Here is a 17,019-nt window from a genome sequence, read left to right on the forward strand (position 1 = left end):
CTGATACATTTCTTTTTTTTTGGCTAGGCAATGGAATTAGGTGACTTGCCCAAGGTCACACAGCTAGTAAGTGTTATGTGTTTGAGGTCAGATTTGAACTCAGGTCCTCCTGACTCCAAGGCCAGAGCTCTATCCACTGCGCCACCTAGCTGCCCCTCTGAAACATTTTCTTGATCTATTTGGAGGAGTTTTAAAGGGGAGTTTGCTGTACTTCTTCCTACTAATCCACCATCTTTGTTCTGCCCTTAACCAAATCTAATAAAATATAGTTTAGTAGGACTTGGCCTTCTCACTTAGAATCACAAAGACCTGGGTTCAAATCCAGATCAACTTAATAGCACTATTATTAGTAGATAGATAGATAGATATAACAATTTTAAGTGCTCGCTATATGCTAGGCATTGTGCAAAGCATTGGGGATACAAATATATTCAAGTAAGAGAATCCTTGTTCTCAAGGAGTTTACAGTCTAATGGAAAAACAAACAATTCATGCAAGAAAATTAATTCCAGTGGGATAGGAATGGCCTAGTTTTGGACAAGATAAGAGAAAAGCCCATCTACTAGATACTTGTAGTGTCTATTAGGGACAACTAGGTAGTATAGCGGATAGAGAACTGGGCCTGAAGTCATTTCAAATCTGGCTTCAGACATCTGAACAAGTCACTTAACCCTGTTTGTCTCAGTTTCCTCATCTGTAAAATGAACTGGAGAAGGAAATGAAAATCCACCCCAGTATCTTTGCCAAGAAAACCCCAAATGAGGTCACGAAAGGTCAGTCACAACTTATTGACTAAACAACAACCACAAAGGTCTATTAATGTGACAGAATATTTTAATTCAGCATACCAGGGGCACAGCTTAAGGTTCCAGTAGAAGGAGATTGACAGGATTGCAGGCAGCATGCTGTAAATATGGTGACTCTTTGGTTATGGGTCAAAGCCACAAATACATTGTTCCTTGAAGTCTGGTATAGTGGAAAGAATCTTGAACTGTGAAGATTTGAGTTTAAATATTGCCTCTGCTTTCTACCAACTCTCCAGCCTTAGGCAAACCACCTCACATTTCTGGACATCAGTTTTCTTAGTTGTACAGTTAAAGGATAACAATGTTTGGAGTGCCTGTCTTAGAAGTGTGGTGATGAAATTGCTTTTAAGCAGTTTCCATTCTTTGAACCCTGTGAAAGTTGCTCTTCCAAAGTCTAAGTTTCATGGCAGACTCTACCATCTTTCTTCCTCATTTTTACAAGGAATTCCAAGGTGGAACTTCCAAGGCTCCCATCATTTCTACTTCAAGCAACCAGTTTGTCTTTATTGATCAAAGTCAAGGCCAGAATAGCCATTCTCCTTGTTATTTCTTCCACTTTTTGAAGGATGGAATATTCTTTAAGACAAGTCAAGAATTTTTCTGCCACTCTATTTTTGGCAGAGAGAAAGCTCTAGCAGTTGCTTTAGTTATTCAAAAGCTCTCATCCCTACTAAATCATTTCTTTGTGCCATACTTGTGATCAGTTTGGATTCAGGTGAGCTATACTCATCTCAAAAGTGAATGCACCACTTTGAGAAGCAGTGGTTCTCACTTCCCCAGAGGTATATGGTTAAACCAAATGGCCTCTGAGAACAACATGGCATCAGTGAAAGGGTACTGAGCTCGGAGCAAGAAAATCTGAACTCAGATCCTAGTTCTGACACTTACTACCTCTATGACCTTGGGCAAGTCACTTGAGCTCTTTAGGCCTCAGTTCTTTCATCTGTAAAATAAGGGTATTGGACCACATGAACTCTGAAGTCCCTGTAACCTAGAACAGTTGTCTATGGTCCTATGACGCTATGATTAGATGCCCATTTCAACTATGAACTTCTGCAATGTGGTGGTTCTGCAATTCATTGGTGTCTAGCACTTAGCATTATGCCTGGAATGTAATGGGTTCTCAATCAGTGTTTGTTTATTATTGATTACTATAACAATAGCAGAAAAGAAAGATATATGTGCAGGTGGGGGCTAGCTTAACAATTATGGCATTAGGTAGCTACAGAGATATTTCCTGAGCTTTGCTTCATCACACAAAACTGATTACTGTCCCTATGGCATTTCCCCCTATAGCTGGACCTTGGTACCGAACTTTTTGAAGTCATCGCTTGCTTGATATATGACAGCCTGGATTGGAGGCGGCAGCACCTGAACTACTTAGAAAATATGAAACTTATTAACGTCCCCCAAGTCTTAAGTGACAGAGCTCATCTGGACATCCCTTATACTCCCGAGGTAGCACGTTCTCTTTCCTTGAAAGGTTGAGTGACCATTTAAAGAAGGTTGTTTTCCTGATTTATGGTATGGTATAGCAGAATGTTGTGTGGAAGAATAAACTGTGAAAATACCTGAGATAAATTGATGCCCCTTCAAGAGGTAAAAGAAGGATGATGGGGTGGGAAGAGTAACAGGAGTCTCTGGCACATCTCTAAAGCAATGTGGTCAGGGATAAGAGGTAGCTGCCAACTACCTTATCTCAGGCACTTGATTTCACACATATGTCACAATGATACAACATTAGTTTTTCATTTCAATTTCACTTTCCATTTCTGATTTTTAATAGGGGAAGATTTCCCTGACTCTCAGCCACCTCATTATGGCCCAACACTTGGCCAAATCTAGGGTTATCACACAGGAGAAAAGTTCCTAATGTTCTGGCCCTCCCTAAAATCAATCAGTCACTTTGGTCAGGAAAGCAGGAAGTGTCCCTTTCCATCACAGGCTCCCCCTGATTCCAATAGTTTCCCCTCCACTGTAGTCTGACATTAGACAGATAATTGGGTGATAGATGTAGTGACCCAGACAGGTTACGAAGCACCATCAATATTATCTGAAAAAAGACATTACCAGTATCTAAGAGCATTTCTTTTGGCCCAATTGCTTGGGTGATTCTTTTAGGGAGCGTCTGCAAGTTCAGGTGCCATGTCAGCAAAGAAGAAACCACCGACGGATGAATCACAACTAACACAAGAAAGTACGTATGAAACCTTACGGGTTCAGATTCAGTTCAGCTCAGCGCTTCGATAAAACAACCACTCAGTTCCTACACTGTACAAAGCATTGCACTGAGTACCGGAGACAAGACAAAAAGAAAGCAGGCCCTTCCTTCAAAGAGATTATATTCACAGGTTAAAAAATGCAAGCAAATTCGAGGAGAGTGGGAGTATTAGCAACTAGGTGGAGTTGGGGTGGGGTCAAGGAAGGCTTCTCAGAAGAAGCGACCCTAAGCTGAGGCTTGGAGATATACAAGGACTCTGAGAGATGGGTGCCAAAGTGCATTTCACGTTGGGTGAGCAGAGGCAAGGAGGGTACATACATGCAGTTAAGAGATGTTAAATGTGGCTTGAACATTGAGTGTGTGAACAGGAGGAGCAGCCATCCAGAGGATTTTCTTATCCTCAAACTCCTTTCTTGCCAATTACTCTAGTATAGCAAAGACTTCCGCCCACGAATGAAATGCTAACGGAGAATACCGCTTAATAGTGCAGTGGATCATTTCTGTTACACAATAGGTTTCCTCTCTACTGAAGTGGATATGAGATATTACAATGATTTGATGGAACAGATTCCTGAAGAATTCATCTCTGTGCCTTTGATACTTAACGGCATCTTGGAACAGGTGAGTAATCATTTCTCCAACTTTGTGACCTTCAGCGAGTCACTTAATCTCTCTATGCTTTGGTTTACTCATCTGTAAATCAAGGACTGATTGATAGTGAAATCTGCTTTTACTTGCTTCCTGAAGCCCCCATGAGGATAAAAATGAGGCAATGATTATGGGGGGGGGGGAGAGAAGTTTAATCATCTATATGGGGGACAAGACTTGAAGTCAGAAGCCCTGGATTCAATTACCAGTTCTTCTATTATCTGTTGTTTGACTTTGGGCAAGTCATCTTACCTGGGCCTCTCTTTCCCCATCTTTAAAGTGAGGGGGGTTGGTTTAGATAGAGGTCCCTTCTAGCTCTATATTTATAATCCTATTGTACCTCAGGACTCAAACCCATTTGCTAAGTTTCTATTCACTGGTAGAGAGGGATTACTAGATGTTCTCATGCCTGCATGAGAGGTAGAGTCAGCAAGAGCTTGGGAAAGCAGAGATCCTGGTTCTTCTGGCTACCAGCTTTCAGAGAGTATACACTCATTTCCAGGTCCTCTTCAAAAACAGCACATAGGTCAAGAAAGATGAAGATTCAGAAGAGACCATCAGATTAGACAATTGAGAGATCATTGTTAATACTGGAAAAAGTACTGAGTGATGACATCAAAAGCCATATTGCAAAGGATTGAGGAGTCAGTGAGTGGATAGGAAAAGGAGGAAATGAATGTAGGCAGCTTTCTCTAGTTATTTCTCTGACAAGGGGGAGTTATAAGATTCAGCTTGAGGGGGTAGTAGGGCCTAGTGAAGATTAGTTAAGGGGAGGGTAGTGACTTAGACATGTCTGAAGGCATAAGGAAAGGTTCTAGTATATAAGGAGAGGTTGAAGATGAGAGTGGAGCTGGGGGAGGACAGTAATAATTGAGTTCGTAAGCTGTTGGAATATATGGGAATGGATAAGATCCAGGGCATATGCAGAAGGGTTAGCCTTGGCTAGAAGAAGGGTCATCTCTTTATCAGAGACTGCAGGAAAGGAGGAAAGAGAAGGGGATGATATGAGGGAGTTTTGAGATAAAGAGAAGAGGGAATGCACAGAGAATGGATTCAATTTTCTCACAGAGAATGGATTCAATTTTCTCAAAATAAGAGGTGAGGTGTTCAGCTAAGAAGGAAGTGGGAAGACTGAAAGGCTTAAGTACAGAAAGAAGATTGGAAATAGCTTCTGTGGGGAGTGAGATAGGGAAATGATTAGAGAAAAATAAATGGACTGTCCTGATGCCATGATGGCCCAATTAAAGTTGGAAAACATGAATTTGTATCACTATTATGTGATTTCCTCCATTTCCATTCATCAGCACGTGAGTAAAAGCAGAGAAAGTAGATGATGGGAGTAATATAGAGCTGAGGTTTGGTATGGGATAAGGGAAAATAAAACAAAGGGATAAGGGCTTCAAGATTAGATTTGAATTGACTATGAGCTCAAGATTGGAGGAAAGTAAATTAAAAGTAGGAGTAATAACATAAGAAAATACTGACTAGAGAAATTAGACACTGAGTTGAGAGTAAGGTATAGTTTTTGGAGAGGTGAGGCAGAGAAAGAGTTGGAATGATTAGGAGGTTATGGTCAGAGGAGTGTCAAGAGATTTTATCAATAAAATGGAACAATTGTGGCTAATGGTAAAATCCAGAGCATGACCATCTTTTAGTGTAGCTGAGGTGAAATAAAGGAGTGGTTAATTGGATTTAAGGAGACTAAAAAACTGGGACATTAGAGAGTTTGAGAGATCATCAGTATGAATATGGAAGTTCCCAGGAGAAGAGCGAGATTTGGGAAATAAAGGAAGATGGTGCCTAACTCTTTCAGGAGGGAGAATGACCTTGTGACCAATAACAACAATCACCATGATCTGGATTGGGTGGAATTTTGAGAGGACATGCCATTCTAAAATAGCTGCAACAACATAGTTAAACAAAGTATATATAGATGCTGGAAAGTATGAAATAAAGAAAGTGCTTTGACATAGACAACTGACAAAGTATTGTCACAATAAAAAAGAGCCTAGAAACCATATCAAACATCAAACCCTGGCTCTACTTGCAAGGGAAAGATAAATGACAGCCATGGCACTACCTGTTTTCAGAACCTTTGGGAAGAAGATAGCGGGAGACTATGAAACAGTAGAAGATGGTGGAAGACTGTGAAACTATGTTCCCTCATCATATTACCATGCTAAGTGGTCTTCTCCCCCACCCTTAGTGGGATTTTTGAGAAATCATGGACAAGATCTCAGAAGATACTAAGGCATGGATAGGTTGTGATTTATATTGTCATATATTATACGTACATCGAGGAGATCTACTCAAGAATTATAGTATTAAGATATTATTAACCATGGAGTACTATCTAAAAGAAGCTATTATCATCAGGACAGACCCAGTGATGGATAATATTCTGATCATCAGAGAACCAGTCTCACAAAGTTTGGAAAATCTCTTCACCTGGTTGGTTACAATAGTGATATTTCGTTTTAGAGCCTCCTCAGAGACTTCTACTGAGTGGTAGAAGAATTGAGATTTCTACATGAATAGAAGTAGTGTTCACATTGATGAAAATCATGACTGTCTATCATGATTGACCCCTGGCTTACTACATAAATATAAGCCAGTTATTTTCCTTCTATCAAAGGATTACTCCATTGCATCATCATGAGATCAATATGGCCTTGGGTTCTTGAAGACTATGACAGTGTAGCACAATCTCTAATGGATTGTGTGAAGCTAGAAAAGCTTTGAGTATAACCCCAATGATAGACAGGATCTTTATTTTCCAAGGACCAGCCTAGCTAAATGCAGAAAAGTTCTCAACTAAGATGCTTGCAGGGTAATTAACTTCCCCACCATTCTCAAATATCATCTATCAATCTTAGAGGAATTATGGTCTTTGTCTTTGGAGACAATGCCCCCCAACATCATATCTTCTTAAATTTTAAAAGGATTTCATCTTTCTGGACTTCAGTTTCATGATTTTCTTTTTTTGTCTGAACTAAAGATTTCATTGGGGTAGGAGAATTCTTAGGGAAGGACCTCCTTCCTACACTGCTCTCAGTTGTTTTGTAACTTATAGTATCAGAGAGATGCCTGAGGCACTGAGAGGTTAAGTGATTTGCCCATGGTCATGTATTCTGGACTTGAACTCAAATATTTCTGACTTTAGACTTAATTCCACTGTACTGCACTGCCTCAGTTTCTCCATTTAGATGAGAATTTTACTTACTCATCACTTGCAAAGTTTAAAAAGCTAATGTGTAGATGTTGAGATTTTTAAGAGAAAAGTTTAAGTTTGAAAAAAAGAAATAATTATATATTCTTATTTCTATAGTAGTAGTAACAGTGCTTCTCATTGTATAATTTTTTCCAGTTGTATGTACAATAAGAACTTAGTGTGTATTCCCACTTATCTGCTCATTTTCACAATTACTGATCCTCTACTTATAGCAACTGTTTTATTTTTCCTCTGAATTATGGAATTTCATCAAAGAATTGGTCATTAGGACAGCTACTCTCTTGAAGGGAAATAAATATTTTTTTATTTTTTAACAGATAGTGGCAACAGAGAGTGAACTTCTCCCACCTAGCTTGATGCCACCCATACCCAGAGAAGATGGGTTAGATCCCAAGATTGCAGCTCACATTGTGTCAATCCTGCCATCTCTCTGTCTCACAGAGTCTGAAAAAGAGGTAAGTATGGGTTTGTGTTATCCCATTCACCTCCACCACTGGAGAATATTCAAAGTTTCTTTTTAAAATCTAATATGTGATTTGCCATTAAACAGAATCTGCATCGTATATTCTTACCTGAAGATGAGAGAGAGAGAAAAGCAGATCAGAAAGGTCCTCTCATATTGAATTACCATGATGCACAAGGTCACAAGAAGCATGTACTAAGGGTAATTATTATTAATATTATTATTAGACATACAATGTGAGAGACCTGGTATAGTGGATAGAAAGCAGGAAAACCTGGGTTCAAATCCTCACCTCTGATATACCAGCTGTGTGATCCTGAGCTAATCATTTAATCTCAGTGCTCTACTGTATAGTATTCTTCACAATTATATATCGTAGGAAAGGTGCCAACCTACTTTGGTTACAGGAGTGTTCCCACCCAAAAGTTCCTTAAATTCAATCACAGAGTCTAGGTCCTATCCTCCATACAAGTTGATGAAGATGATGAGGATGGTGGTGGTGGTGGTGGTGGTGTGGTGATGGTAATGATGGTGGTGATGACGGTGATGATGATGGTGATGGTAATGGTGATGATAATAGTTCTGATGGTGATGATGATAATGATGATGATGATAGACAGCCTGTTGTGGTGGCTGCTAGTCTGGGAACCAGGAAGACCTGAATTTAAGTTGGGCCTGTATCACATACTAAATTTGTGATTCTGGGTCAGTCATTTAGCTTCCCAGTGTCCCAGGAAATTCTTTTTAAAACTAGAAGTTGTAGAAGAGTTGCCAATTTGCTTTGGAAGAAGGCATTTTTTCATTAGATTTCTCTATACTACCAAAATCGCAATTCTGTATTAGTCATAATCAAAATCATTCCCCACTTCACTCCCAAGTTTATTCCTCTTTCTCCCTTCTCAAGTTAATGTGTGTATATATATATATATATATACACATATTTATTTATCTTCGTACATGTAGAATAGAAACTCCTTGAGGATAAAAACTATATTATCCTTGTAGAAGCAGCGAGGTGATGCAGTGGATAGAGCACTGAGTCTGGAGTCAGGAAGAGCTGAATTCAAATCCAGCCTCAGACATTTACTAGCTGTGTGATCCTAGGCAAGTCACTTAATGTCTCTTTGCCTCAATTTCTTCACCTACAAAATGGGGTCAACAATAGCGCCTACCTCCCAGGATTGTTATAAGGATCAAAAGAGATAATATTTGTAAAAAAATAAAAGTGCTTATCATAGCATCCAGCACATAGTAGGCATTTTATTCCCTTCTCCCTATATTCTCCAACATCTAGTGCAGTGTTTTGGACAGGAGGCATTTGATAAATATTTCCTGAATTGAATGTTCTCTACTTTCCCCTCTATCTGGCTACACCTGTATTTGCCACTGTCCTTCACAAAATGTAAACAGAACTGAAGAAAATGTTGCAGAAGTGGCCTGATCATAGCCAAGTATAGTGTAATTATTATTAGCCTCACTTAATACTGTTTAACAAGTATTTATTAACTAGCTAGTGCTAGGCACTATCAATAAGCATAAAATAAAATAAAATAAAATAAAATAAAACAAAACTGTGGGATGTGTTTCCTGGAACGGCAAGCCAGTATGATTTAAATGGGGCTAACATGAAAGAAGACTAGAAAGAAAAGTAAGAACTGTGTTGTGAAGGAATAGCTTTATGTGCCAGGTTGAAGAGTTTGGATTTTATCCTTGAAGCCCTACAGATTTTTCTGTAGGTAGTGACAGTCCAATCTGAGTCTGACTCTGGCAACTGTATGGAAAATGAGTTGGAGGAGACAGGAAATAGTGGAGACTGGAGGCAGGGAGACCAGTGAGGAGACTCATGCAATAGTCCAGGCGAGAGGTTTTCTGGATACTACGTTGCTAATGATGCACCCTAATATCACACTAGTTTTTTTGACTGCTATGTCACTATATTGAGCGTGCAGTCTACTAAGACCCTTCCTCACAGGAAATGTTGTCTAGCCAGCCTTCCACTGTCTCATACACAAGAATTTGATTTTTTAAAAGCCAAAAGTACAACTTTACATTCACCATTCTAAATACAATCTTAATGAATTTGATGTAGTAGATAGAGTATTAGATTTGGGGTCAGGAAAACCTGGATTCAAAACCTACTCTCAATGCTTCGATTGCTATGTAACTCTGGGTTTCCCTCTCTCAATCTGTTTCCTCATCTGTAAAATAAATATAATAATACCTATAGCACCTACTTCATTGGGTTGACATGAGGTTCAAATGATGTGTACACACACATATCTACATGCACCTATACACATATCACACACCTATACACAAACATACACACATACACACATACCCACACCCACACATGTGTGTGGTGTTCCAAAAGTCTTAATGCAGTTTTAAACTAATAAAGCTTAAATCTCCAGTCTCCTAGCTTTATAATCTTGACATTATCTTCATCTCCTTCCTCTTTCTCCCCTCATATATCTAATCATATGACAAATCTTGCCATTCTACTTCTGCAATATCATATATATTTAGATATACACACATATACCATATACATAAACATGTACGTATGTATGTACATGTGTGTATATACATATATCTTACCTATGCAAACAGCTACCGTGCTATTGAAGCTCCTAGGTTATTTCAGTGGCCTCCTAATTGGTCTCCCTGCCTCAAATCTCTTCCCATTCCAGCTCACTCTATACACTGCTGTCAAAATGATTGTTTCACTACTTAACAAACCCCAATGGCTACCTTATTACATCTAGGATCAAACATAAACTCCTCTGGTTAGCTTTTAAAACCCTCCACAACTGGTACCAACCTATCTTTCCAATCTCATTGGACGTCACTCCTCCATCTTCACACCATTATCTGGCCAAACTGGACTTTTCTTTGTTTTTCCCATACAACATCCCATCTTACGCCAAGCTCCCTGGGAATAGAGACTATTTCCTTCTTTGTGTTTGTGCCCCCAACACTCAAAATAGTGTCTGACACATAGTAGGTACTCAATAAATGCTTGCTGATTGAAGTTTACAAAGTTCTATATAGAGGGTGTCTGTCGAAAAGTCAGTGCAATTTCATGCTACTAAAGCTTAAACCTGCATTGCCTTTTATTTATCATATGTGTATATGTATATAATATCACATATAAATATATATTGATATTATATAAACCATATATAATATGTATATATGTATATAATGTGCTATATAGAGTATATGTAATATATAAATGTGTTTATATATGATGTGATATGTGTGTGTGTATATACATCCTTGGGAGTAGGGATTAAATATATATATATGTGTGTGTATATATATATATATATCCTTGGGAGTAGAGATTTCTTATATATACATATATATAAGCTTATAGATATATATAATATAGATATATATTAAAAACAATCCCTACTCCCCAGGAGCTTGCATTCTAATGGAGGAGATGCACACACACACACACACACACACACACACACACATATATATACACACACATATACATATACATATACACATATACATATATATGTGTGTATATGTATATATATGAAATAAATACAAAGTAGTCGAATACAAGGGAATTTGGGAAGGAGGGCACTAGTGATTGGGAAAATCAGAAAAAGCTACTTATTGAAGGTGGTCTTTGAGCTGTATCTTTAAAAAAGAGAGATATTCTATGAGGCATTGATGAGAATGGAGGTTAGAGAGGATAAGGCACTAGGAACTGGTGGGATCAGGATAGGCTTTGTAGAACTAGTATTATATGTAAGAGGAGTATACTAGAGGCTTTTTCAGTAAGATCGGGGTAAAGCAAGAATCCCATTATTATCACTACCATTTTATACAATGCTAGAAATGCTAGCTAGAGAAATAATATAAGAAAAAGAAAATTAGAGAATACACAAAAGCTAAGATGAAATAATTATTTCTTTTTGCAGATGATTTTATGATATAGAGAATCCTAGAGATTCAACTAAAATTAATTTAAACAACTAATAACTTCCTCAAAAGCTTCACAAGATATAAATGAATCCTTATAAATTATCAACATTTCTTTATATTTATAAGAAAACTCAGTAGGAAGATATAGAAAGAGAAATGTATGAAATACTTGAGCATCTACCTACCAAAACAAACAGGAATTAGATGAATGCAACTACAAAATACTCTTTACAGATATAAAGACAGGCCTAAATGATTGAAGGAATACTAATTGCTTATGCATAGACCAAGCCAATAAAATAAAAATGATACTACTACCTAAATTAACTTATTTATCCAATGCCCTACCAATTAAATTACCAAAGGATTATTTTATAAAGCTAGAAGAAATAATAAGGAAATCCATCTGGATGAACAAAAGATAAAGAATCTCAAAGCAAATAAGACAATAAAGTGGCCAGAAGGAAGTCTGGCTGTACTATATCTCACACCATGTAATAAATTAGTAATCAACAAAATGATTTGGTACTGGTTGAAAAATAGAGAGGCCAATCAGTGAAACAGATTAGGTATATGATATATGAAGCAAATGGACGCTGGTATTCTAATATGCAATAAACCCAAAGACCCCAACTACTGGGTCAAGGACTCATTATTCCATACAAATTGCTAAGGAAACTAGATAGTAATCTGGCAGAAATTAGGCTTTGACCAGCACTTCACACAATACACCAAGATTAGTATCAGGTAGATATAAAAAGCCAATAACAAATTAGAGGATCATAGAAGGAACTTTTTTCAGATCCATAGATATGTGAAGAGTTAGTGATGAAACACGGGAGAAAAAGGACCATAGAAAATAAAAGGACAATTTTAATGATATAAAATGTAAAAAATTATGAACAAATAAAACTATACCACTAGAATTAGAAGGGAAACAATTAAGAAAGGGGGTGGAGGAAAATTTTTGCTGCAAGTTTCTCTGATAAAGTTCTCATTTCCAAGATAAATAAGTAGATTCAAATTTATAAGAATGAGCCATTTCCCAATTGACAACTGATCAAAGGATATGAACATGCAAGCCATCAACAACCATAAGACAATTAAAAAATGCTGTAAATCACTAATAATTACAGAAATACAAATTAAAACAATTAGGAGATTGCACTTTGTATTGGCAAAGATGACAAAAAAGGAAAATGACAAATGTTGGAGGGCCAATGGGAAAATAAGGCACATTAATGCACTAATGACTGATTGAAGTAATTCACAGGAAAGCAATTTTTACCTATGTTCAAAAAGTCCCTAACCTATGCATACCCTTTGACCCAATGATACCTCTGCTAGGCTTATTTCCCAAAAGAAATCAAAGATGAAAAGGACCCATATGTTAAAAAGTATTTAAAGCAATTATTTTTGTAATAGCAAAGAATTGGAAGCTAAAGTAGCATCCATCAACTGGGGAATGGCTAAGCCAATTATGGTGCATGAATATAATGGAATACTATTGTCAAATAAGAAATTATGGGGGCAGCTAGGTGGCACAGTGGATAGAGCACCAACCCTGAAGTCAGGAGGACCTGAGTTCAAATCCAGCCTCCAACCAAACACTAGACACTTACTAACTGTTTGACCCTGGGCAAGTCACTTAATCCTAATTGCCTAAAAATAAAAAAAAAACATTTAAAATTTTTGAAAAAGTAATTATGAAGGGGATAGGTTCAAAGAAATATGGGAAGACTTGTGTACACTGATGCAGAGTGAAATGAGCAAACCCAAGAGAACAGTTTATAATACATTATTGTTCAAAAAAATACTTGGAAAGATTTAAGAACCTTGATCAGTGGAATGATCAATCATGATTCAAGAAGATTAATAAAGAACTCTATCATTCACCTCTTGATAAAGAGGTGATAGATTTGAGATGCAGAATAATTTTTAAAAAGAAGCAGAGTGAGACAGACATTTTTGGACAAAAACAATGCAAGAATTTGTTTTGCTTAACTATGGTATTTGTTTCAAGGATTTTTTTCTTTTTTAATTTTTAAATTGGAGGTAGACAAGAGGGAGATAAAATAAATGCTTGTTAATTGAAAAATAAAATGGGGAAAATGTATAGGTTTTGTGTATGAAGTTTCATTGGAGCTGAACCTTAATAGGAAGCTAAGGGTCCTACAAAGTGGAGGCGAGAAAGGAAAGCATTTCAGAAATGGGCCAACTATTAATCCACTGAGGAAAATGAGTTGTGCTTGTCCATTATAGAAATGATCCAGCATTAGTTGAAATCAAAATAATTTCAAGTTATAAAGTTAAGTTGTAAGAAGTGACTGTTTACAATATGAGCCCTGAGCTAGACAAAATGGTGAGAAATAAAGTCAGTCAAGAATTCTTCCTTCACAATAGAACTGCCTTAACCAGTTCCTCAGTAGCACACCAATGGACTTCACTTGCCAAGATGGACCTTGTTGAGATGTTGAGGTGTTTTGCTTTTAATTAGCATCTGTTGCTACAAAAGCCAATGGAGGCCAGGAAAGGATCTGGAGAAGGGAAAGATTAATGCATATCAGCCTTTGGCAGTCTGTCAATGCAGATGAAGATTTAGTTCTTTCCCTGTGCCAGGAAACTCTGGCCAAAAAAAAAACAACCCACCAAAAAAACCATGCTTTTTTGACCTTCAGCAAAATACTAATCGTTTGTCCTCTTCAATTACTATTGATATCCCCATCCTCAAATAATGAGTGTAAGGAATATCATGTTTTACATTCTACATATTTATAAGGTTCCTGACAGCTTACCTTCTTGGGAGACTTTAATGGTTTCTGTCACATTATTCTTTTGTATCAGGCCCAGAAGAATTTTGACCCAGTACAAATTGAGCAGGAGATGCAGGCCAAGTTACCACTGTGGAAACTGCTTCAATTCCCTTTGCCTCCTTTGTGGAATAACACCAAACGTCTGGCTACAATTCATGAACTCATGCACTATTGTACTAATGGTGAATAAATGTCTTAATTTTTAGTTTGTACTCCTTTGTTCACAGGTGTGTGTGTATATGAGTGTGTGTGTGTGAGAGAGACATTAGATTAAATCTATATATGTATATATACACAACATATATAATTTAATGTGTAGATTATATATTAATTTAATATATTATATATAATATATAGTACATATACGTAATTCATGTATGTATACATACATATATAAAGTTTCATTGCTGAAAAGTTTTCTGAGTCTGAAACAGAGAACTTATGCTGAATCGCTATTTTTTCGCTTTGAATAGCTGTGATGTTCTAAGTAATGTTTTATCAGTGACAATACTCCACTCAACTAAACTAGTCCCAAAATTCTCCTTTGAGCAAAAAGCATGGAACATGAATTACCTTTTATCATTTAATTCCTTTAATCAGTAATTGGAAAATCTCATATGGATAAGCTGCCTTTCAAAGTGAAAACGTTCTCCTTAGTCTGACAGTCAAGCAGTGAATAGCAGTAAGGGAGTGTAGGAAATAGCTGAAATGGAAAAACAGAGAGGTCAGGAACTCAGGGCGGGGCTGGACTAAAGTCCTCTGAAGTCCTTTCTGACTTTGCCATTCTTGGACTCTTCAGTTTAACCCCTTCAAAATTATGCTCCCTAACTCATCTGGGCTTTGACATGCTCAGAAATCTTACTTACTCATGTTAATTCCATAGAGTATTTCCTGAAGCAATCTCAGTCCAAAATTTCTCCATGTCTCTCAGGGCTCTTGACACTGAAAATCAATCAATGTGCACTTATTACACACCTACTGTGTACCAGACCCTCATTACCTCTTACCTGGACTATTGCAATAGTTTCCCTGACTCACGGTTCTCCTTTCCCTATAAACCATCCTGTGCACAGTTTGCAAAGTGATCTTCCTTAAAGCACGGATCTGACCGTCATTCCTCTGCTCACTAAAAATCCACGGGCTCTGTCATACATAAATGCTTTCCAACTTTATTATACCTTATTTATCTTCACATACTATACAGTCAAGAAAAAACTAGCTTTCTTGCTATTATACGTATGGAATCTGACAGGTACTTCCTTCTCTGTGGAATGCCTTCCTTCTTCACTTCTTTCTCTTAGAAGCCTCCTTCTAAACAAAGGAGAATTGCTGAATGAAGAATGCCACTTTCTAAATGAAGACTTTTCTGACCACAACTCCTGCCCCCCAGTTGCCAACACCTTCTTTTCAAAATTACATATATACATATTATATCTCCATTTAGAATGTAAGCTTCTTGAGGGCAGGAAATATTTTTTTTTGCCTTCATATGCCCAGAACCTAGCATAGATTCCAATGCATATTAAGGACTTAATAAATGTTTGTTGATTGATTGATTGAATGATTGATTGATTGATTGGAGACCCAAATACAAAAGAAAGTCCTTGCCCTAGAAGAGCTTACACTCTACTTTGCCAGCCATACTTTTAGCAGGACATATTTATGATTTTACTGAGGAAAACAAGACCACGTATTATGTGTTTTCACATCTATCCTCTTTACCCTCAAATGTCTCAGTTTCTTCACCAATCATTTCTTCTTTTACTAGAGCCTAAGATTAAGGGCTAGAAATTACCTTACACTTTTCCTCCTCCTACCTAAGTCTTAACCTTCCTTCAAGGCCTAGCTAAAATTTCACCGCTCCATTTACCTTTCACTGCTGATTCTGGCCCACGATGATTTCTTACTCTGAACCTCTAATAGATTTAGTCTCTTTACCACACATTTCACAGTTAGCATTTTATTGTTAGGTATCCTACTACACTGGTATGTATGGTCCCTCCAAATAACTTTTACTTCTTTGTATACCCCACAGAAGACAGCTAGATGGTATAATGGATGCAGTGCCAGGCCTGGAGTCAGGAAGACCTGAGTTCAAATATGATCTCAGACATTTGTTAGTTGTGTGACACTGGGCAAGTGACTTAATGCTGTTTGCCTCAGCTCCTCATCTGTAAAATGAGCTAGAGAAGGAAACAGCAAACCACTCCAATATCTTTGCCAAGAAAACCCCACATAGGGTCACAAAGAGTCAGACACAACTCAACAACAACAATACCCCACAGACCCTAGCATATCTGAATGGCTCAGTAAATTTGTTTTCTTGATTGTCATCAAAAAATTATTTATATATATACATGTATGTATGTATGTATGTAGTAACTGTTAGGTTGACAGTATTATGCTAAGCTCAAATGTGACTTGAAATATTGAAGGGTCATTGTTCATGCCCTCAATGAACTTAATATGTAAGTTTTCATGAAGATCAATAAATTATTGTAATTCATAAATATGTTCTAGCTTTTAAAAGTCAAAAATCCTTATTATTTGATATTTCTAACTGCAAGTGATGTCTTTGTTGCCTTTCATAGATATATTAATCAGCTACTATGTATAAAACAGTGTGATTAATGCCACAGGGGATAGTTAAGACACAGTCATTACCCTCATTGAACTTAAAGTCTATTCAAGACAGTTAGGCACTTCCCCCTTTTGAAAGTAAGCTCCTAGAAGGCATGCATCATTTTTTCATTTAGCTTTTCTATTCCTAATGACTTACAATTTCTCCTCCTCCTCTTTCTTCTTCTTCTTCATCTTCTTCTTCTTCTTCTTCTTCTTCTTCTTCTTCTTCTTCTTCTTCTTCTTCTTCTTCTTCTTCTTCTTCT

General features: G+C 37.2%; 1 protein-coding gene across 3 annotated transcripts in view; it reads left to right on the forward strand.

The window, feature by feature from the left end:
* Window positions 1-17,019, forward strand: part of SPAG17 (sperm associated antigen 17) — a 262,433-nt gene that overhangs the window by 108,199 nt on the left and 137,215 nt on the right. For 2 of the 3 annotated variants that reach the window (XM_027866712.1, XM_027866713.1), the window contains exons 1-5: window positions 2,934-3,003; window positions 3,542-3,648; window positions 7,225-7,362; window positions 7,458-7,571; window positions 14,166-14,316. In XM_027866712.1, coding sequence (XP_027722513.1) covers window positions 2,952-3,003; window positions 3,542-3,648; window positions 7,225-7,362; window positions 7,458-7,571; window positions 14,166-14,316 — 562 coding nt within the window. In that variant the 5' untranslated portion in view covers window positions 2,934-2,951. Of the gene's footprint in view, window positions 1-2,102; window positions 2,268-2,927; window positions 3,004-3,541; window positions 3,649-7,224; window positions 7,363-7,457; window positions 7,572-14,165; window positions 14,317-17,019 lie in introns of those variants that run through there. The other variant, XM_027866714.1, reaches the window with a different exon arrangement.

This window comes from Vombatus ursinus, unplaced genomic scaffold (assembly GCF_900497805.2).
Source record: "Vombatus ursinus unplaced genomic scaffold, bare-nosed wombat genome assembly UNPS02014782.1, whole genome shotgun sequence".
NCBI classification, from domain to species: domain Eukaryota; kingdom Metazoa; phylum Chordata; class Mammalia; order Diprotodontia; family Vombatidae; genus Vombatus; species Vombatus ursinus.